Raw genomic sequence first — 22,227 nt, 5'->3', positions numbered from 1 at the left:
GATTCAAACAGAAATATTAACTGATACAATGATGATATCTAGGATTTGCTTTAAAATAATCTGAATAGCAGGGGAGAAGAGAGTATGTGAATACAACAGAGTTGGCCCTGATCTGATAATATTGAAACTGTTTGATATAATAGAGTTCATTATATTGTTCAATTTACTTAAGTTAAAAAAAAAAATCTCGTAGATGTCCCTGGTGGTCCAGTGGTTAAGAACCTGCCTGCCAATGCAGGGAACACCGGTTTGATCCCTGCTTTGGGAAGATGCCGCATGCCTCGGGGCACCTGAGCCCATGTGCCACAGCTACTGAGCCCGTGCTGTAGAGCCGGTGCCCCACAACAGGAGAGGGGTCCCTGCTGAGCAGAACTGGAGGAAGCCCCAGTGCTGCAACGAAGACCTGGCACAGCCAGCTTTATCTCAAATTCATGTGCCCACTGCCCAGTGTGCTCAGTCGTGTCCACCTCTTTGTGACCCCGTGGACGGTGGCTCACCAGGCTTCTCTGTCCATGGGGATTCTCCAGGCAAGAATACTGGAGTGGGTTGCCATTTCCTTCTCCAAGGAATCTTCTTGACCCAGGGTTCGAACCCAGGTCTCTTTTGTATTCTCATTGGTAGGCACATTCTCTACCACTGCGCCCCCAGGGAAGGAAGCTCTATACTTAATCGGAATGCTCAAGCTTAGGAGATGGTGAGTGGAGCACCTTTTTTACGTAAGTGGGTATGACCTGGGATTAGGATACAAGACACAGAAGACTGGGCATTCCAATTCTTGTGTTACCAATAGCTGATGGTATACATTCTAACAAATTAGCCTATTTGAGTGTTAGTTATTACAGTGAAATAGGCACTTTAAAAGTAAAGCATGGAGTCCATGATAAGCATATGAAGAAGGAATCTATTTAAATTTCCATCTATTTCAATTTAAATGTGACTCTTAGAAGTATGTGTGTGTTAGTCATTCAGTCATATTCGACTCTTTTTGATCTCATGGACTGTAGCCTGCCAGACTCCTCCGTCCATGGGATTCTCCAGGCAAGAATACTGGAGTGGGTTGCCATTTCCTTCTCCAGGAGATCTTCCCTACCCAGGGATTGAACCCAGGTCTCCTGCATTGCAGGTGGATTCTTTACCATCTAAGCTACCAGAGAAGCCCCTGGTGTTTTGCAATAAAAGTGTATTTCTTTCTTTCTTGTTTTTTTTTTTAAACCTTTTTGGCATCTGGGATCTTAGTTCCCCAACCAGGGCCTGAACCTGAACCCCCCTGGATTGGAAGGCAGAGTCTTAACCACTGGACCACCAGGGAAGTCCCAAAAGTATATTTTTTTATGCTGCAGAGAATTCTTGTTTGGGGCCATCAAGCCTTGGGGCATCTGTTTCTTTAAGAGGAAGAAATGAAGCCTGGAGTCTGTGAGTCTCTTGCCCTTCGGTCCCAGAGGATATAAAACATAGCAATGCTTTCTTGACTCTAAAGATAGGAAGCCTGGCGTCCACCTATAGCCACAGGCTCTTCCCCATGGGGGCCTAGATGCAGAAATTTCCAGAGAAAATGTGCTTCCTTTTAGTGGCGTGGGCAGGTAAGCGCCACTCTGGGTGAGAGGTCTATGTCAGCCAAGGAGCTGATCTGGGGCCCTCTGAGGAAACAAAGCAAAATCCACAGCTCACAAATGGCAACTCCTTCCCTAACAGTACGGCCCAGGAACGGGCGGTTGGATTTAGCCTCTGCCCAATTCAGTTGGTAAAGAATTTGCCTGCAATGCAGGAGACTCAGGTTCCATCCCTGAATGGGGAAGATCTCCTGGAGAAGGAAATGGTAACCCACTCCAGTGTTCTTGCCTGGAGAATCCCATAGACAGAGGAGCCTGGCCGGCTACTGTCCATGGGCTCGCAAAGGGCCAGACACGACTGAGCAACTAAACCATTTCAGAGGGTACCTCAGCCCTCTGAGGTAGGCATGTTAATAGACTTTGCAAACTGTAGAGCGCCGTGTGCTCTACGATCCGTGGTTAAGCAGCGTTAGGACTCCGCAGGTGAAGAAATAAAGGGCCAGAATTGGGCTCCGGGAACAAGTGAGGCCCCATAACACCCGCAGCTTCTTTCTGACGCCCCAGAGGGCAGCGGGCCGGCATCTCCCCTCCTCACGTCCGCCCCCACGAGCGCGCCTGAACTCCGAGTCGGGGCACCGGCCAGTACTTGGCCTTCTCAGTGGGTTCACACGCCGGTGCCTTCCCCGAGGTGCCCTGCGTAGTGGAAAGCGCCGTGGAAAAACTTAAGAACTGTGACAAGTTGTCATGACTCAGACTTCTTCTGGAGGAAGTTGGCATTGCCTTTCAGGACCCACTGCCGGGCCGCGCGTCCGTGCGTCCGTCCCACTAGCCCTCTGTCCCCTGCGCGCTGTGCGGCCGCGGGGCGAGTGGGCGCGCCGCCACGTGGGCCCCTCGGTGGCCTGGGCGCGCCGCGGCCGGCCCCGCGCATTCCTGGCCCGGGAGGAGAACGCGGCGGGCGCCCTGCGCGAGCAGCTGGCTGCGCGCTGGCCGGCCCGGAGCGCCGAGAGCTGGGGGAGGAGCCTGGCCCGGCCGCCGCCGCTCTCCCCACTCCTTGGCCTTTTGTGCCGCCACTTTGCCCGAGCCCTTCAGGGAGCCGCGCCTCCCCGCGCCGTTGCCCCGGGAAAGTTTGCGTCCCCGGGCCGAGCCGGGCGGTGGAGACTCCGCGCGCAGCGCCGCCGCCGGCCTCGGAAACCTCAGCCTCTCCAGGGCGGGGTGGGGGGTGGTTCTCGGGCACTTGCGTCCCCCCGAAGGAAGCGGCTCCCTCGGGCCATCTGCAATCGCCCCCAACTGGTAAGTGCGCCGCGGCCAAGGGCGGGCGGGAGGGCGAGCGCCTGGGGTCGGGGAGGAGACCCGCGTCTCCGGACTTTGGCCGCCAGACAAAGGCGTGCTAGAAGTAACCAAAGCTCATGTCATCTCTCCCCACCGGGAACTGGTTAAGGGGAGGAAAGGGGCTGGACACACATATGTCCCCTTGCCGGCGGAGTGTGTGTGTGTCTGCCGGGCAGACGCCCTCGGCGTCGGCCCAGGAAGCTCGTGCCGTCCGGTGGGGCGGGTCGGACGCGGCGCCCGAGGTCGGGGTGCGAGCCGGCGGCTGCGATCCCGCCCACGGTGGAGGGAATCTGTGCCCGCGGCCCGGGGCCCCATCCGTGGTCGGGGTTCCCGCCCGTCCCCGGCTCCGCGCCATCCCCGCCGGGTTCCTGGCGAGCTGGTGTGGTCCCACCCGGTAGCGCGGGGGGCTCCCCTGGCGGGCCACCGCGGCGCGTGGGTGAGCCATAAAACTCCGCACTGGATTGCCTCCGAGTTTGGGACTTTTAAATTCTCTAACAGTTACGTCAGCCGGGCGAGCGCACTTCGGGGCTCCCGAGCACCACGTGACCCGCCCCCGCTTTCACCACCACCCCCCCTCCGCCTCCTTCGGCGTCCTTGGCTCCCGCGGCCTCGGCGGCCGGGTCTTCCCTGCCCTTCGGGGCGTCCTGGAAAGGTGACTTCAAAAGTAGTGATTCACAGCGGGGTTCTGCGGCAAGCTGTTGATGCACGGTGCTCCCGCGGTGCCTGTCTTTTCTGAAAAACGGCATCATCACCGTGATATTATTATTATTGTTATCTTTTGCCTCCGTCAAGTGCACGGACAGGAAGAAGTGAGAGTGGGTTGAGCTGCAATGAAATAGACACTGTGAGACAAATGTCTCCAAGGTGGCCTGGGGAAATGGAAATAGAAGCCAAGTCTTGGAAGGGTAGCCAGGGGTCTTGGTTGGTGCCCGAGTGTGTGTGTGTGTGTGTGTGTGTGTGCGCGCGTGTGCGCACGTCTTCATATGTGGGCGTGCATGTGTACACATGACTGTCCCAAGTAATTTCTATCACAGTACATGGAAAAGCAAGGGTCCTAGTGAATTTCCTTTCTGTTTTATGCTAGAGGAAGCTGCAACTCTGTTAATCGGTGGAGAACTTTTTATTTTTTTAGGATTCCCTATGGAGGCCACATCTCAGAAGCTGTTTTCACTGTATTTGGAAATGACTTTGTCAGGGGTCTTGTCCCAAGGCTGGTTGTCATCTGGGGGTTCCATCCATTCAGATTCACTTGTGTATTTCAGAGCTAGTCTTCACTAGTGTTTTTATGGGGCCCGTTTGGACAACTGATGAGAAGCAGAGGAAGGATTTAGTTGGGAACTGTGGAGTGAGTGACCTGTTAGACTGTTTGGTTTCCCTGTTCTCAGGTGGAGCTGGGAGCTCCTGCAGAGAATGGGGCCAGTTGAGCTGGGCAGGTGAGAAGGGACTGAATTCCCATGGGGCTTCTCACAGGCAGTGTCTGGGGCTGGGCATTCTCCTCCGAGGAGAGTCGGAGCAGTAAATAGGTCAGGGACCCGCCTCCTTGTGCAGATACCACAGCCAGCTCTCAGCTACCCAGAGCCTCACCTTTGGCTCTTGCGTTGTTACTGGTTTCTCATCAGAAGTTAACTTCCTGAGTCTCAGATAGGCCGGGCAACATGGAGTGTGACATACAGAGGCATTACCGCTTATGGAAACCCATGGAGCCAAGGTGCCTCTCCTGGCTCCCCCTGGGAGAGTTAGAATTGGCCTCTGGTCCCTCCATCCATCCTTTTGTTCTCCATCCCTTTTGTCTCTCTAAGCTTGGCCACTTAGAATATTTTAGCTGGAAGGAAACTTGAAGGTCAAGGTTTTATCTTCTAGATGTGGAAAGGGAGACTCGGATAAGTCTCAGGTCTTGGCTATGGTCACACGTGAAGGTGGGACTCAAACTCTAGACCACAGAATGCTGGCCTGGTGGCCACATCCTGCAGCCTCTTTGGTTTCATCCCACTTTGTACCATGGTTATTTACATTTGTCATTGCCATGGAAACAGACAGTGCTTGCCAGATACTTGTCTAGTTTGTGGTACCACTCCATAAGAGTGAGGAGGGGTCTGGGGGTGAATGATGGTTGAAGTAAGTAGTAAGCCTGTCCCTACTTGCTGGGAGGTAGGGGTGTGTGTGTGTGTGTGATATATCTGAGCATATACACATTGGCCAAAGGGGTGTGTGTGTGTGTGTGTATGTGTGAGATATACCTGACATACACACATTGGCCAAACTTCATGGTGGGGATAGTGTCCCAGGAAGGGATGTCTGGATATGCATAAGGATGTTTTGGTCGCGTCAGTGACTAGAGCGGGCCCTATCTGGTAAGAGCCAGCAATGCTGTGTACGGGGACAGTCCTGTCCAACTGAGAACCGCCTCACTCCAAATGCCGATAGCACCCCCTGTAAAGGACACCGCAAGGGCTTGAGGAGTAGGGAGAGACCAGTTCTAATTGGGAAAATGAGAGATGCCGACCTGTGAGCTTGCTGGAGCCCAGACTTCAGGATTGGGTGAGGCTGGGAGAGACTGAGGGTGGAGTTAAGAGCACGTGTGTCTGTGTGTTTCCTCTGTGTGTGTGGGACTCAGTTCCACAGCCAAAAGCAGATGGTTCTTGAATTAACTGTAGTTTGAGTCTAGCAGGCCCTGGCACCTTTTGCACATTCAGGAGAAGGTTTAGGAAGCTGGTGGTGGTATCGCTGACTAGTTCTGGTGGAGGAGAAAATCTAAGGAGAAGGGCTGGGTGCCCTGGTCTCTCTTGCTGTGACCTGTGGCCAAGGTGCGTGAAGTCCATCCTGGTGGCTGGGTTTTGCCCTCCCTGCCCCCACTGAGGTCACAGTCCTTTGTTTATAGCCTCAATAATCATTTCTACAGCAACTCATCCTGATGACAAAACAGCCCATGAATTATGAAATCATTCGAGAGGAAAGAAGGCATGAAAAAGAAGAGCTGGAGAAACAAGTTTGTGGGGAAGTGCCTCTAAAAATAGAGTAGAGGGCAGGCGAAATTCTCCAGGGACTACAGAGCAATGATCTGTGATGGGGGTTTCATCTCAGATCTGTTGGGTATCAGCGGCACCCCCCTTCCCTTCTTATCTGGCCCTCTCTGGTGTGTAGTTTCAGTCTGTCATTTAGCAAATGTAGCCAGTGCTGCCAGTTAAAAGAAAGCAAAGTTCCCAAGACGTTTTTTTTCCCCTGGGTTGGAGAAAGGCAGGACAGAGCTAGCTCCAAATTTAGGCAGAGATTCTCCATGAGAATTCCTGCCCCACTCTCACCAGCTGTGTGACCTTGAACAAGTCATGAAGAGTCTCTCTGAATCATGATTTCCACTTTTAAAGGCTGGGGATACTTACCCTGCCCGCCTGGCTCACAGATCTGTGGGGGCAAGAAAAGTCCTGTGCATGAAAATACTTGGCACACTGTGAAGTGCTGTGCAAATGGAAAGTCATGCAAGTATTTTTCACCTTGTTAGATTGAAAGGGATTTAATTAGAAGAGCTTGTTTTCCTAAGCCCTTCTGAGGCTTATTTTTGTTGCTTATTGTTTTTAATTGGAAAGGAGGTGCTCCCCATGTGGCACTAGTGGTAAAGAATCCTCCTGCCAATGCAGCAGATGCAAGAGACATGGGTTTGATCCCTGGGCTGGGAAGATCCCTTGGAGGAGGAAATGGCAACCCGCTCCAGTATTCTTGCCTGAAAAATTCCATGGAAGGAGGAGCCCGGCGGGCTACAGTCCGTGGGGTTGCAAAGAGTTGGACACGACTGAGCACACGTTATTTTTAACTGGGAACGAGGAAGGGTGCTCTTCCATGCAGATCTCTTTCATTTGGAAGCTGCTTATGTAGGTTTTCTTTCTTTCCATCCTCCCGGGTTTTGTCACCCTCCATTTTAATTGCTTGTTTATACGTTCCCCCACAAAGCAAGTAAAAATAAAAGAATAGGAAATGCATGTTGGTTCTGCTACAGAGAACAAGTCTGGGGGGAAAAAAGGAAAGAGAAAGCAGTTGCTTTACTGGCTCAGGCAGGATTGGCTATTTACAGTCCTTCTGACTCCTGTTACTGACTGACTATGTCTCAGTGGTCCTCTGAGGTCCAGAGCTTTCCCACTGGGGTCATCGAGAACATACAGCTCCTGGCTGGCATCCTCTTGTTTAAGCGCCTGAGGGCACTTGGTTTCATTTCCCTGATGGGGGCCCATTCCAAACTGAGAAGAGGCGGCTGGGTCATGTCAGTGTCAGGAGCATCTTCTTCTTCCTTCATGTCAGGAGGTCTCTCCCTCCAACCCACGGGCTTCCCCTGGCTGCCTGCTCTGCAGCTGCGTGCTTCACAGCAAACAAGGAAAGGTCCAGTGTTTCCTTCAAACCTTGACCGAGGCGTGCTCGCCTTGTGAATTACTTGGCCAGGGAACCTGCATTCCGCTGCTTCCTGCTTCCAGCTCACAGGTTGTCTTGTGTCCAGCTGTGTGTGCTAGGGTCCCTCTCCTCCAGGGCTGACAACACCCTGACTCACTTCTCCCAGCTTCCTTGTACCCAGTGCTGTGCCAGGCAGGATGCATTTCCCGCAGTTCCTTCTTGGGTTGGTGACTCTCTGCCTTGACTCCTCTCTGGAAGGGTGGGTACAAGCCTTTATTCCTTGCATGAGTTCTAGACCTCTCGTTGCATTCGTGGGTAGGGAGAGCTTTTGGAGGCAATGTTGCTACTTGTGTGGTTTGGGAATCAGGGAAAGTCTGTCATTGTTATAAGGTACTGAGGACTCCAAGAGGCTTAAAAAAAATTATTTATTTACTTCACTTGTTTGGTTGAGCTGGGGCTTCACTGCTGCACTCGGGCTTTCTCTAGTTGTGGGGGACTGCTCTTCGTGGCAGTGTGCAGACTTCTCATTGCAGTGGCTTCTCTTATTCAGAGCATTGGCTGTAGGGTGTCGGCTCAGTAGTTGTGGGTTCGTTGCTCCAAGGCATGTGGAATCTTCCCGGACCAGGGCTCAAACCCACATCCCCTGCATTGGGAGGTGGATTCTTACCCATTGTACCACCAGGGAAGTCCCACAAGTTTTTTTAAAAAAGAAACACTACATTTTGCCTTTTCTATAATCAAGGCATTTGTGCAGTCCTCAGCTTAATTGTGGCACCCCACTCCAGTGCTCTTGTCTGGCAAATCCCATGGACGGAGGAGCCTGGTGGGCTGCAGTCTATGGGGTCTCTGGGAGTTGGTCACGATTGAGTGACTTCTCTTTCACTTTTCACTTTCATGCATTGGAGAAGGAAATGGCAGTGTTCTTGCCTGGAGAATCCCAGGGACGGGGGAGCCTGGTGGGCTGCCGTCTCTGGGGTTGCACAGAGTCGGACACGACTGGAGTGACTTAGCAGTAGCAGCAGCTTAATTGTAGACTTCCCTGTAGCTCAAACTGTAAAGAATCTGCCTGTGATGCAGGAGACCAGGGTTTGATCCCTGGCTGGGGAAGATCCTCTGGAGAAGGGAATGGCAATCCACTCCAGTATTCTTGCTTGGAGAATTCCATGGACAGTGAAGCCTGGAGGCTATAGTTTGTGGGGTTGCAAAGAGTTGGACACAACTGAGCGACTAACACACAGCTTAATTGAGCTGAGTTGCCTGCTCTCAGTGCAGAAAAGTTAGAGAGGAAGCTGGTTCTGGCCTGAGTTAAGTGGCAGCTAGACACCTCTGGTGGCAGCGTCTTTCTGTCCTTGTTACTTGCCGCACATCCATATATCCAGCTTATATTTATCAGACGCTTGCTGCTTGTTGAGGACCTTTTGTGAGATCCACACTATGCTTTACATACACATTTTGCTCTTCTTTTCTTAAAAAAAAAATTATGATTACTTGTTTTTGACTTTGCTGGATCTTCGTTGCCGTGTGGGCTCTTCTCGAGTTTCGGCAAGTGGGAGCTACTCTCTAGTAGTGATACACAGGTTTCTCATTGCGGCGGCTTCTCTCGTTGAGGAGCACGGGCTGTAGGGTACATGGGCCTCAGTAGTTGCGGCTCCCAGTCTCTCAAGCACAGGTTCAATGTTTGTGGTGCAGGGGCTCCAAGGCATGTGGGATCTTCCTGGACCAGGGATCAAACCTGTGTCTCCTGCATTGGTGTGAGGATTCTTTACCACTGAGTCCACCAGGGAAGCCCTCTTATTTCTTTTAATAATCTTTCCCAGTGATTCAAAATGTCCCCATTTTACAGATTCAGAAACTGAGGCTCCAAGAAGACTGCAGCAGGCTGGTCAATGGCAGAGCTGAGTTCAGGCTCATGTCTACCTGAGCTGTGCTGTCTGTCTACACTGGCTGCCCTGCTCGTGCACGCGGTAGATGCCTCAGGTTGATTTCTTTGATTTCTGTGCCTAGTGTTCTGGTGAAGTCAGGGCACCTATTGCGTTTCACACCCTGGCTCTTGGGAGAGGTCGGCAGCCTTGGCTGAGGTCTTGCCCCTGAGGTGCTGGCCTGTTCAGCAGGCATACCCCCTTCACTTTGTGCACTCTGATCAGAAGGATAGTGATGTCATCACTTAGCCTGAGCATGCAGCCTCTCCCAGGGCTTGGATGGGTTTATTTCTTTGTCTTTTAAAAAGAACAATGACTGCTCTCTCCTTGCCTTGTCCTAGAATAACTTCCTCCCCTTTGAGCTTTGCATAAACCCCAGTCCTCCAGCTCATTAACCCTGAGAGGTGTGGGAATGATAGTCCCAATTTTAAGGAGTGCTAAAGTCATATACAAGAGGAAGGCTCACCCTCTGTACCCGCTCCCCACCATCAGATCTCCCCAGGGAGCTGGTCCCCTCCACCTCCCATCCGTACATCCTGACCAGGATCCTGGCCTCTGGCCAAGGTGCCAGCTGGGGCTGGGCCACTGTGGGCACTGCCCAGCGCCTCCTCCAAGCTGTCCCTTCTCAGCCAGCCCAGAGGGCTGCGCCTCTGGATCCTTGGGTTTTTCGGATCAGAAGAGCAGAGGCCTGGAAGGGACCCTGGAGACCCAACAGTCCAAGCCTTCACTTTATGGAGGAGGCACTTGCAGGCCAGGTGGGGAAGGGTCTTGCCACTTCCCCTGGATCAGGGAAGGGTCTTGCCCACCTCCCTTGGATCAGAGCCATGCCCGCGCCCCTGCTGGCAGCTGACAGGCTTTCCGTGGGGAGGCCAACCCTGCTGGGTGCCTTTGCACCCACTGTCTTCTCTCTGTATCCTTGAGAGGTGGTGCTTGAGGCCCAGGGTCCTGTGGGCCTGAGGTCTGTGGAGTAGCCGGATGGAGCTCAGCTCAGCGAGGCCACGCGTGGAGGGACTTTTCCCACCCGGGGGGATCCATTTGCTTCTCCTGAAATGGGCTGTCCCGTGGCTCACAGTGGCAGAGGTCCTGCACGGTGCCCAGCAGCCCACAGTAGGTGCTTATAAGTCTTGGTTTCCTTTGCTTGTTGCCACGCCCATTCCACGGCCCCAGCCATCGTGCACACGGGGCCTGGGATGGCTGAAGGGGCAGTGCACACCTGAGGGCGCTCACCTGGCCAGGGGCAGCCGGTGGAGGGGCCCGGGTACTCTGGAAAAGCACCTTCAGCGGGTCCTGTTGTGTTTGCATTGCTGACGCCATTGTTTGTAGAGCGATTCCCTAGAGAAACCTTGACCTGACTGCTCTCAGTGGAGGACCCTCCTCACGCCCTTTCCAGGCAGGACGGCCCTTGCCCTTGCTGACAGGTGGGGAGGCCGACCTCGGAGGAAACTTCTCGCAGGCTCGCACAGCTGTGTTGGTGAGGGCTGCCCCAGCTCCCAGGGGTGGGGGCTGACCTGAACTTGGTTGGGGGCTGCCTGATCCTGCTGAGTTATCTGTTACTCACTCTGTGTTAGAAAAAAGTAAAAGCACAGCAAAACCACTGACTCACAGTTTTTTGTTCCTCAGAATGATGTACCTTTATTTAATTTGAGCAGCTGATTTCATTGAAAGTTGAAGTAAATAATCATACGGAGTGGGGGCTGGAGTCTGAGGTGTTATCCGTGAAGCATGTGGTTAATAAGGTGACCTTCCAACCAATCAGATGCTCAAAACCCACGTGGTCTTTTTTTAAAAGCATCTGTTTATTTGTTTGGCTGTAGAGGCTCTTAGTTGCAGCATGTGGGACCTAGTTCCCTGGCCAGGGATTGAACCCGAACCCCCTGCATTGGGAGTGTGGAGTCTGAACCACTGGACCACCCAGGAAGTCCCCCACTTGGCCTGGATCGTTCCCCAGGGCCCTTCCCTCACACCTGGTGTTGGGTGGATGTCGTGAAGTTCGACGCAGGACTGATCCCGTCTGCTCTGCACCTGCTGGGATTCCACCCCGCATTCCCTGGCCCTGCTCCACGGCCCATGCATCTCCTCCCCACTCCAGCTATTCTCTCCCCACCCCTTGCAGGACAGCCTGTCCTCAGCCTAATGTTTGAGGCCTTCTCTGCAGGCTGGCCCAGGCCCGGCTGTCCAGGTGAATGAACGCCCCACGGACCCCCATTCAGTGCTGCTCCGCTTGTGACCATGCTGTGCCCTCCCGAGCCCAGATGAGCTCTGGGGGTGCTGGGAGAGGCTGGTTGCCTGCATGCCTTTACTCCAGAACGTTTTTGTTCGCTTCTTTCTGAAATAATTTCCTACTTAGAAAAGTTGCACAAGTAGCCCAAAGACCTCCCTACTCCCTTTGCCCAAATTCCTGAATTGTTGCCCTTTCACCTCCTGTGCTCTTGTCCCCCCACTTTATGTGTGTAGGTGTGGATGGAGATACATTTATTTATCCATCATCGTCACTGTTTATCTGAATCATTTGAGAGCCAGTTGCAGACTGGAGAAGGGAATGGCAACCCACTCCAGCGTTCTTGCCTGGAGAATTCCATGGACAGAGGAGCCTGGCGGGCTCCAGTCCATGCGGTTGCAAAGAGTCGGACACGACTGGGCGACTAACACTTTTTGCGACTCAAAGGTGTTCCCATCCAAACGAAACTGAACAGTCCAGTGACCAATTTCCCCAAACAAGGCCCCTCTCCAGCACAACGCTGAGCCAGCCATCCAGCTGGAAATCACTATGATATGTCCCGCCATCACTCAGTCATCAGAAGCCATTTGGATTCATCCACACAGTCTCTTTTCCATCTGATCTGGGGTCCAGCCCAGAGGCATGTGTTGGGCTCTAAGAATGCCCGCAGACTCTCCTTTAGTCTGGAAGGACTCCTCTGTCTCTTGCTGTCTTTCATGACCTTCTGGAGTACAGCTCCTTCATTCTGGGAAGATCCCTCAACCAGTATCCTCCAGAGCTTCCCCGTAACCAGACTCTCTCTGTCACTTGGGGCAGGGGTCCCACAGAAGTGACGCAGGGTGAGGACCATCCACTGCTGAGGACGTGATCTTGGTCAACACCTGGCTGAGTTGGTGCCCACAGCGTTTCTCTAACTTTGAGTCTTCATACACGCCCCCCACCGCCCGCTCAGGTGGGAGAGTCCTCCAAGCCCACGCACTTGCCCTTCAGTTCTTTGAACCTCTATCCATCCACCTTAGAGCCCTTTGATAGCTCCTGACTGACTTCACCACTACACGGGGCATTTTCAGTTTTCATCACTTCTTCTTCATTTACCAGTTGACACTGTACAGTAAAGAGGAACTTTTCACCCCTCCCCTTTTATGTATTTGTTCATGTCTTTGTGTGGACTCATAGATTATTACTTTACTCAGTGGGTTTTATTACTATCTGTATTTTTTTAATGCCCAAATAGTCGCTTATCTGGCTGGTGGCAGCCTCTTTGAGGTGGTCCTTTTGACATGACCTCTTTCAGCAGACAGAGCTGGGAGATAGATGTGTATACACACACATGCGCGTGCGTGCGCACGCGCGCACACACACACACACACACACACACACACACCCCTTTTATCTATGAGTTCAGTTCAATTCAGTCGCTCAGTCGTGTCTGACTCTTTGCAGCCCCATGGACTGCAGCACGCCACGCCTCCCTGTCCATCACCAACTCCCGGAGCTTACTCAAACTCATGTCCATTGATTCAGTGATGCCATCCAGCCATCTCATCCTCTGTCTTCCCCTTCTGCTCCTGCCTTCAATCTTTTCCAGCATCAGGGTCTATTCAAATGAGTCAGCTCTTCGCATCAGGTGGCCAAAGTATTGGAGTTTCAGCTTCAGCATTAGTCCTTCCAGTGAATATTCAGGACTGATTTCCTTCAGGATGGGCTAGTGTGATCTTGTTGCTGTCCAAGGGACTCTCCAACACCACAGTTCAAAAGCATCAATTCTTCGGTGCTCAGCTTTCTTTATAGTCCAACTCTCACATCCATACATGACCACTGGAAAAACCATAACTTTGACTAGACGGACCTTTGTTGGCAAAGTAATGTCTCTGCTTTTTAACATGCTGTCTAGGTTGGTCATAACTTTTCTTCCAAGGAGCAAGCGTTTTATCTATAGCTAGTGTTTATCTGATACCTCTGATTACAGCCCAGCCCTGAGAGTTCTTTCAAGCCTAAATTGCCTTTGTATAGGCAAGTCTTCCCCTGACTGTGAGAACCTGCTCCCTTTATTCTCGATACGGTTATTTTTCTGCTAATCTCCATGTGGGTAACAATTTCCTTAAGACACCAGTCTCATCCTCCCTACCATTGTGGCCCCGTCCTTTCTCCTGTACTTCTTTCTTTTCCTGCCCAAACCATCAGGGAGAGAGGGAGGGAGAAGCATTTTTAATCTGGAAAACCCTCTGCACACGTATGTCTGTTGAAACACTTGGCTTACTCCTGTCCCCTCATAGGCCCTTCCCAGATCGCCCTGGCCTGAAAGGAGCCCAGTTTTTTTCTGCTGCAGCTTGTTTTTCTATTACCAGCCTTCTGAGTTTTTGTGTGTGTGTTAGGTTTTCAACTTGCCTTGCTCTCACTTAGCCTATCAACCCTGCAGTGTGCAGTCCTCCTCGTCTTAAAAACTACTTTATTGAGATGCGGTTGACATAAACGAGGGACTTCCCTGGTGCCTCAGACGATAAAGAATCTGCCTGTAATGTGGGAGACCCAGGTTCAATCCCTGGACCAGGAAGATCCCCTGGAGAAGGGAATGGCAACCACTTCGGTATTCTTGCCTGGAGAATTCCATGACATCTAAAAGCTGTGCTATGCATATTTAATGTATACAGTTCAACGGGTTGATGGAGAAGTATATACCTGTGAGACCATCACTGCCATCAAGGCGATAAACATATCTATCATCTCCCAACGTGTCCTCCCACCCCCACTGCTGTTACTGTTACTAATATGCGCGCTTAGTTACTCAGTCGTGTCCAGCTGTTTGCGACCTCGTGGACTGTAGCCCACGAGGCTCCTCTGTCCATGGGATTCTCCAGGCAAGGATACTGGAGTGGGTTGCCATTCCCTTCTCCAGGGAATCTTCCCGATTCAGGGACCAACCCCGGGTCTCTTGCATTGCAGATGGATTCTTTATCGTCTGATCTACCAGGAACATATGAGGATTATTAATCTGATCCCCATTTAGCTTCTCTTGGTATGGCGCCAGAGCTGTTCCTTTTGCATAGGTCTCATGTGTAAAGCTGAAGCTGTTGGCTTTTTAGACCAAAATCTAAATGCCTGCCTCTTTGAAGCAGAGTCCCCTCTGCCTCAGCCTCTGAAGGAAGGTGACTCATGGCCCTTTGGAGAAGCACTTGTTGATGCAAGCCTCCCTCCCTGACATTCCACTGGAAAATCAACCCTTTGCTGGCCTGACTAAATTTATAAAGGGTTGGCCCCAACAGCTGGTGGCAGCAGCTGGTAGTTAAAATCTCTGACAGATTTTTTTTTCTCCTCTGAAAAATATTTCAGACACTCTGGTCCCAGCTCCACCACTTGTAGAATTTGGAAGCCATTTATAGCTGCTTACAGTTGGTCTGAGAAGAATTCCCCTCCGTCCTCATAAGTCAGCCTTCCCCTAAGACATCTGGAGCATGACCCATCCCTGCGAAGTGACAGGAAGATCCTGGGGCTGATGGTGCAGTGTGAATTTGATGGTTTTTTTCTTTTAGTAATCTCACTTGGTTCAGTTTAATATATAGGTATATACACACACATATATGTATATTTTAATCACCCCTGAATATTCATTGGAAGGACTGATGCTGAAGCTGAAATTCCAATCCTTTGGCCATCTGATGCGAAGAGCCGACTCATTGGAAAGGACTCTGATGCTCAGGAAGCTTGAAGGGGAGAAGCAGGCGGCAGAGGATGATGGTTGGATGGCATCACCGAATCAATGGACATGAGTTTGAGCAAACTCTGGGAGATGCTGAAGGACAGGGGAGCCTGGTGTGCTGCAGCCCAGGGGGTCTCAGAGTCGGATGCAACTGAGTGACTAAACAGCAGCATGGGAGGCTTATAAACCTTTATCTGAGCCTATTAACTCTGCACACTATTCGAATGCCCTTTAATCTGCAGTACATTAGGAGCAGAGAATTGGAAAGCACAAAGTAAAAAGATAGTCAGGTAAGGTGGTGGAGGCAGACGCGCTGGCTCACAGCCTGTGAGGGAGAGGCCTGACTGAGTTTGCAGAGTCCTCGGCCGTGGTGCTGTCCAGGGCCTTCCCTTCTAGAGATGGAAAAGTTAAGCTCAGAGCAGTCACCTGGCTGAGATCCCAAGGTGGGGCTTGGTCTAGAATCCAGCCCTCATGACTCCATATACAATTGTGTTTTAGGGCCATGGCATACCTCCTCACTTACATCATAGTCGCTCAAGACGCTGATCATGTGTCACTGACAGAGTGTTTAATTATATTCAGGATTCTCTGTTCCAAAAAAAACCCCAGCCGTCAAGCAATTGTCCAACATGCTTTGAAAATTAATTCCGTCCCCAATGAGTTAAAATGCCATCTCATAGACTGTGCGGGGAGATACTGTTATCTGACAGATTCTCCACCGGGACCTTAATTTTCCCCAGTGGTGCCTGTTGAGAGAGGCACGGCTGGGTTTCTGTCCCAGGATGAGGCTGGCAAGCCTGGGTCCTCCCCAGTAGGGAAGGTGTGAGTAGAGAAGTCACTATAGGGGTGAGTTTAGAAGCGTTGCTCTGCTTGTCTGCTCTCTTAAAATTTTCACTGAATTATGAATTGAAGTTGCTCCCTGCCATTGAAATTTTCCTCAAAGATGCTTTTTCTTTTGCTTATAAAAGCCGCATATGTTCAGAATAGAACTAGAAAATAGAGTTAGACTCAACGAAAAAGAAAAGAAACACTGCTAACTTTCCTACTGAAAGAGAGTTGCCGTTAACCCCTTGATGTATGTATCTTTCCACATTGCTTGGTTTGTTCACCGTCAGTTGCTTCCTGTGTTGGTGTTTGTACATACATGCGTGTGTACACACATACACACAGATACGTATATATTCATACACACAATGCACATAAAGTCTTGATCATGCTGCCAGTAGTTTTTTTAACCTATTTTTAGTGAATAATGGATGTCTTTATTTTTGTATACATGGAGATCTACCTTCTTTTTGAAATTTTTAAAGTTAATTTTCTAACCTTTTTTTCACATGGCTGCAAATGAGTCCATTCTGTGACTGCTCTAACTTGAGTAACTGTCCCCTAGTGTGGACCTTCTGGTTGTTTCCCTTTTTTTTTTCCTATTGTGGTCACAGCTGTGATTGGCATCTTTGCTCACACCCTTAATCATCTCCTTAGAATAAATTCTTGGAAGTAGAATGGTTGTGTCAAAAGAAACAGAGTCTTTTATGACTTTCGGTGTGTGTTGCCAGAACTCCTGGGCCGTGTTTTTCCGCTCAGGTTTTATGACTTTGGAAGGCCGATGTTGCCTGTGGTTAAGGATTCTCCGAACCGTGGTCCACCAGAGACATCCTGAGTCCCTGTGGGGCTCCTCCTCCAGGCCTGCCCCTTCCTTCACTTCCCTCTCTGCCCATCTCCCTCTGACTCCTCGGGTGTGGTCATCACAGGGCTCCAGGGTCAGAGAGCTTGGGATGGTGGGTGGAACTGTGAAGGAAGAAGGAAGCGTCACAAGATCCATGGGAGTAAATAGAAAGGCGTGGGCACAAGTGTGTGCCAGTCCGGTCCTATTTAGAACGTAGTTTCGGAACGCTCACCCTGAACCTCCCCGCCTCTCTTTCGTCTCAATGCCAAGGGAAGCACTTTGGGGCATTTGAGGCTTTGGGCTGATTCTTCAGCTTAAGATCGAGTCCCAGTCCGGCGCCCTGGCCTTGTGATCTGGCTCCGGCCCTCCTGTCCCCTTCCTGGTCGTTTTGATCTGTGCTCCAGCTGCAGTGGCCTTTCTGCATTCCTCCAGACCAGCACGCTCCTTCCTGGACTGGGCTTTCAGATCTGCGGCTGCCTCTGCTGCGGGCGCTCCTTCCCTGACTCTCCCGCCCTTGGGAAAGAACCCAGTGCGGCGATTAAGGGCATGGCTCCTGGTGTCTGGCTTGGGTTTGTGTCCTGGTTCTGCCTTTTACCAGCTGTGCAACCTTGGACAAATCACTCAACTTCTCTGTGCATTGGTTTCCTCATCTGTAAAATGGGACTAATGATAATACCCATCTCATAGGATGGTTGTGAGCATTGAATATGGTGATGGCTGTGAACACTTAGATCTTAGTTCCTGGCACAAAGCCCGTGTGAGTAAACATTAGCTGTCACTGAGCTGATGGCTGGCCTCAGCTTATAACGTTACAAAGACATTTTCCCTGATCTGCACTCCAGGCTGGGACCTCCTAGTTTATGTTTTCTTAGCCATTTGTATCTTTCCATCTTAGCAGTTACAACAGTTTTTACTGGATAAATAAGTATTTTTATTTTATTTTTTAACACCAAAAACATTTTGTATCAGGGTATAGTTGATTAAAATGTTGTGGTAGTTTCAGGTGAACAGCAGAGGGACTTAGCTATACAGACACATTTATCTATTCTCCCCCAAACCCCTCTCCCATCCAGGCTGGCACATAACATTGAACAGAGTTCCATATGCTATACAATAGGTCATTGTTGGTTATCCATTTTAAATATAGCATTGTGTGCATGACCTCCTGCAGTCCCTAACCATCCCTTCCCCCTGTTTACCATAAATTTCTTTTCTAAGCCTGTTTTCTGTTTTATAAGTAAGCCCATTTGTATAGTTTCTTTTCAGATTCCACGTATAAGGAATGTCATATGACATTTCTCCTTCTCTGTCTGACTTACTTCATAACTCTCTAGGTCTATCCATGTTGCTGCAAATGGCATTATTTCATTCTTTTTAATGGCTGAGTGGTATTCCTTGTATATATGTATCCCATCTTCTTTATCCATTCCTCTGTTGATGGACATTTAGGTGGCTTCTGTGTCTTGGCTATTGTAAACAGTGAATAAGCATTAAGGAAAAAAAAAATTTTTTTAACTTTGGCTGTTGCCTGAGACTGTAAGCTCCATGAGGGCAGGGACCACCTTACAGGGTTGTTGTAACAATAACATAGTTGTTATTCAGTCAGTGTCTGCTCAAGGACTGAAGGTAATGGTCTCGTTACTGACTGCCACAGAGCCAAGTTCATCAGCAAGAAGTAATGACCCTCCCTGATAAGCTAAGACATAACTGGTCATGGAAGGGGATTCCCAGAAGAGTGAAAAGGATGTGTGGGACCAGCAACAGTGTCCGGCCCCCCTCTGAACTTTCAAAGCAGCCTGCTCTTGGAGGTTGTCTAATGCCAACCTTCTCAGTGGACAAAGGGCCAGTGTAATTTTTAATTTCTAACTCACTTTAAGGTCCAAACTTCTGAAAACATATTTAAGAGAATTACTAGAAAGCAAAACAAAGCTCAAGGCCAGGGTTTCTCAACCCGGGCATACTGACCTCTGGGGCCAGATAATTCTTTGTTGTGGGTCTGCCCTGTGTATTGTAGGGTATTTAGCAGCATCCCTGGATGCCAGCTGCACCTGGCCCTCTGGTTGTGATGACCAGAATTGTCTTCGGATATTGCCAAATGTCCTCTGGTTGGCAAAAATCACCCCTTGTTGAGAACCGCCCATCGAGACCTACAAGACAAGCCCCAATTTTCATTACTGGAGTCAACAGACAGAATGAATACCGTGTTCCTCGGAAGGCCTCTAGGCCCTTACCCCGGGTGTGTGTCTTTGTGGAGCAGTAAGCAGCCCCTCCTGGATCAGCACCGCCGTGGGCCATGCTTGAGTAGCCCAGCTCATTCCTGTACAGGAAGGGAAACTGAGGCCCTGCGTGGGACCCAGAGAAAATGTGCAGTTGAAACACATTGAAGACGTTCAGGAACATTTCTGAGCCTTGGTTTTTTCCTCTCCTAGTTCACTTGTACCAGATGATGTCATCCAGCCGGCTGCCCTTGAAGACCTGGAAAATTCACTCTTAGCTGCCTCGACCTCCCGCAGCGATGTCAGCGGCCAGGTCTCCACGGATCTGACAGCCCAGAGGTAGGGTGAGGGTGGGCCCATGGCTGATGGTGGGACCCTGGGGCCCAGTCTCTGAGGCTGCCTCCCATCCTCCCTCCTCTCTTCTGCCCACAGTTCCAGCCCCCTACCCCTATACCCCCAGCCCCAGTGTGCACACTCCCCTGCATGGGGCTGGGCCAAGTCGCTCAGTGGTATCCGACTCTTTGCGACCCCTGGACTGTAGCCCACCAGGCTCCTCTGTCCATGGAATTCTCTAGGCAAGAATACTGGAGCAGGTAGCCATTCTGTTCTCCAGGGATTTTCCCAATGCAGGAATTGAACCCAGGCCTCCTGCCTTGCAGGCGGAGGCTTTACCATCTAAGCCACCAGGGAAGCTCTCCTGGGGCCTTAGGGATGACCTGAGGAGACCCCAGGAAGGAGCTTTTCCCTACCCACCCGCCCCCCCCACCCCAGCACACACAAAGGCCGTTTTAGAGATTTGTCCTCTTGTGTTCTTATTTAAATAGAAGTCCTCCAGGAGTGACATCGTGCTATTTATACTTTCCCAGGAATGACTTAGCTGCCTCTGGCCTCGCAGGACACAAGCTGGGGTAGATGCTTGTGTTCTTTATCTTTGGGAGGTGGGCAGAGACCATAGGAGCCAGCAGCCCACAGGAAAGGGACCAGATCCTGTGCCTTCGCTCAGCAAATGGGCCTGGCTGGGGACTTTTCGTCACCTTCGAGCCGCCCGCCCGCCCGCATGCCCTGCCCTTGCCCTGCGTGCCCCGCACCCCACCCCTCACTGTTCTCTGTGTGCAGTGTGTTCATTGTGCGTCTGCCTGCAGACTTCACACTTAGTTTATTGAAACCAGGCTTGTCCACAGCCAGCCTTGGGACTTGGCTCAGATGCCTTTACACACACATGCACACACGCACATGTAATCTCTCTCTTTCTCTACACACAGGTGTATATATATGTATGTCTCTATGATCACATGTATGTGTATATATATACATACTTCTGGTTTATATTGATATATATGTATAGTATATTTATTATATAATGTATAATTATATAATATATAAATATTGTGTATTTATATGTATTTATATATGTATGTATATACTACTTCTGCCTTATTAACTATGCTAAAGCCTTTAACTGTATGGATCACAGCAAACTGTGGAAAATTTTTAAAGAGATGAGAATATCAGACCACCTTACCTGCCTCCTGAGAAATCTGTATGCAGGTCAGGAAGCGACAGTTAGAACTGGACATGGAACAACACACTGGTTCCAAATAGGAAAAGGAGTATGTCAAGGCTGTATATTGTCACCCTGCTTATTTAACTTATATGCAAAGTACATCATGAGAAACGCTGGACTGGAAGAAACACAAGCTGGAATCAAGATTGCTGGGAGAAATATCAATAACCTCAGATATGCAGATGACACCACCCTTATGGCAGAAAGTGAAGAGGAACTAAAGAGCCTCTTTATAAAAGTGAAAGAGGAGAGTGAAAAAGTTGGCTTAAAATTCAACATTCAGAAAACTAAGATTATGGCATCTGGTCCCATCACTTCATGGCAAATAGATGGGGAAACAGGGGAAACATTGACAGAGTTAATTTTGGGGGGCTCCAAAATCACTGCAGATGGTGACTGTAGCCATGAAATTAAAAGACTCTTGCTCCTTGGAAGAAAAGCTATGACCAATTTAGACAGAATGTTAAAAAGCAGAGACATTATTTTGCCCACAAAGGTCCTTCTAGTCAAAGCTATGATTTTTCCAGTAGTCATGTATGGATGTGAGAGTTGGACTATTAAGAAAGCTGAGCACAGAAGAATTGATGCTTTTGAAGTGTGGTGTTGGAGAAGACTCTTGAGAATCCCTTGGACTGCAAGGAGATCCAACCCATCCATCCTGAAGAAAATCAGTCCTGAATATTCATTGGAAGGACTGATGCTGAAGCTGAAACTCCAATCCTCTGGCCACCTGATGTGAGGAACTGACTCATTTGAAAAGACCCTGATGCTGGGAAAGATTAAAGGCAGTAGGAGAAGGGACGACAGAGGATGAGATGGTTGGATGGCATCACCGACTGGATGGACATGACTTTGATCAAGTTCCAGGAATTGGTGATGGACAGTGAAGTCTGGCATGCAGCAGTCCATGGGGTTGCAAAGAGTCTCTGACAGGACTGAGCGACTGAACTGAAAGGACCTACTGGGGGATCAGGGCAAGCCCATAGGCTGCCTCCAAACCCTGGTGGACCCCACCCTGTCCAGGGCCCTGGTTGGCTGTGTGGGTTCTTCCCACCCCGTGACCCTAGACAGCCCAGCCCCTAGACCTTTGCCCAGGTAGTGCTTGGTTCCTGATGTGCTCTTCCCTACAATCAACCCCAGGTCTTTCTGGAAAAAAGCTTCCGAACTGGGGAGAGTTTGACAGCTTTTGGAGGAGGAATTGCAGACTGAACCCAGGGGCGCTCGATGGGTTAAGTTGCCTTGCTTATGAGCGAGTTACAGCTAATTAGTTGGTGTGAATAGATTATGGATATGGGGGAAAATGGCAAAATATGGAACGCTTCACGAATTTGCGTGTCATCCTTGCGCAGGGGCCATGCTAATCTTCTCTGTATCGTTCCAATTTTAGTATATGTGCTGCCGAAGCGAGCACAAACATCACGTTGATGCCTCAGCTATTTATAGTGGACAGAATTAAAAACTTTACGCTGAGGGTGAATTCCATTAACCACCAATTCAGCAATTCTTCTCCCCCCCGCCTTTTTTTAACTGTATTAGTGCAATAATAGCTGAATCTAAGGGTGTTATTCACTGAAACTGAGAAAGTGTTTGTTGCTTCACCAATTATAAGGCAGATCAGTGGTGGGAATCAACGAACGTATGCAAATTACCCCGGAAGAGGGGCGGAGCAACTGCCGTCCCAGAGGTGTCCCGGA

General features: G+C 50.3%; 1 protein-coding gene across 6 annotated transcripts in view; it reads left to right on the top strand.

Annotated features, from left to right (window-relative positions):
• Nucleotides 1-22,227, top strand: part of TACC2 (transforming acidic coiled-coil containing protein 2) — a 206,861-nt gene that overhangs the window by 70,743 nt on the left and 113,891 nt on the right. For all 6 annotated transcript variants that reach the window (XM_013975232.2, XM_018041283.1, XM_013975233.2 and 3 more), the window contains one exon: nucleotides 19,183-19,308. In XM_013975232.2, the coding sequence (XP_013830686.2) occupies nucleotides 19,183-19,308 (126 nt within the window). The remainder of the gene's footprint in view (nucleotides 1-19,182; nucleotides 19,309-22,227) is intronic.

This window comes from Capra hircus, chromosome 26, assembly GCF_001704415.2.
Source record: "Capra hircus breed San Clemente chromosome 26, ASM170441v1, whole genome shotgun sequence".
In the NCBI taxonomy this organism is placed as follows: domain Eukaryota; kingdom Metazoa; phylum Chordata; class Mammalia; order Artiodactyla; family Bovidae; genus Capra; species Capra hircus.
Note: the sequence above shows the minus strand (reverse complement) of the source record. Positions and strands in the feature narration are given on the sequence as shown.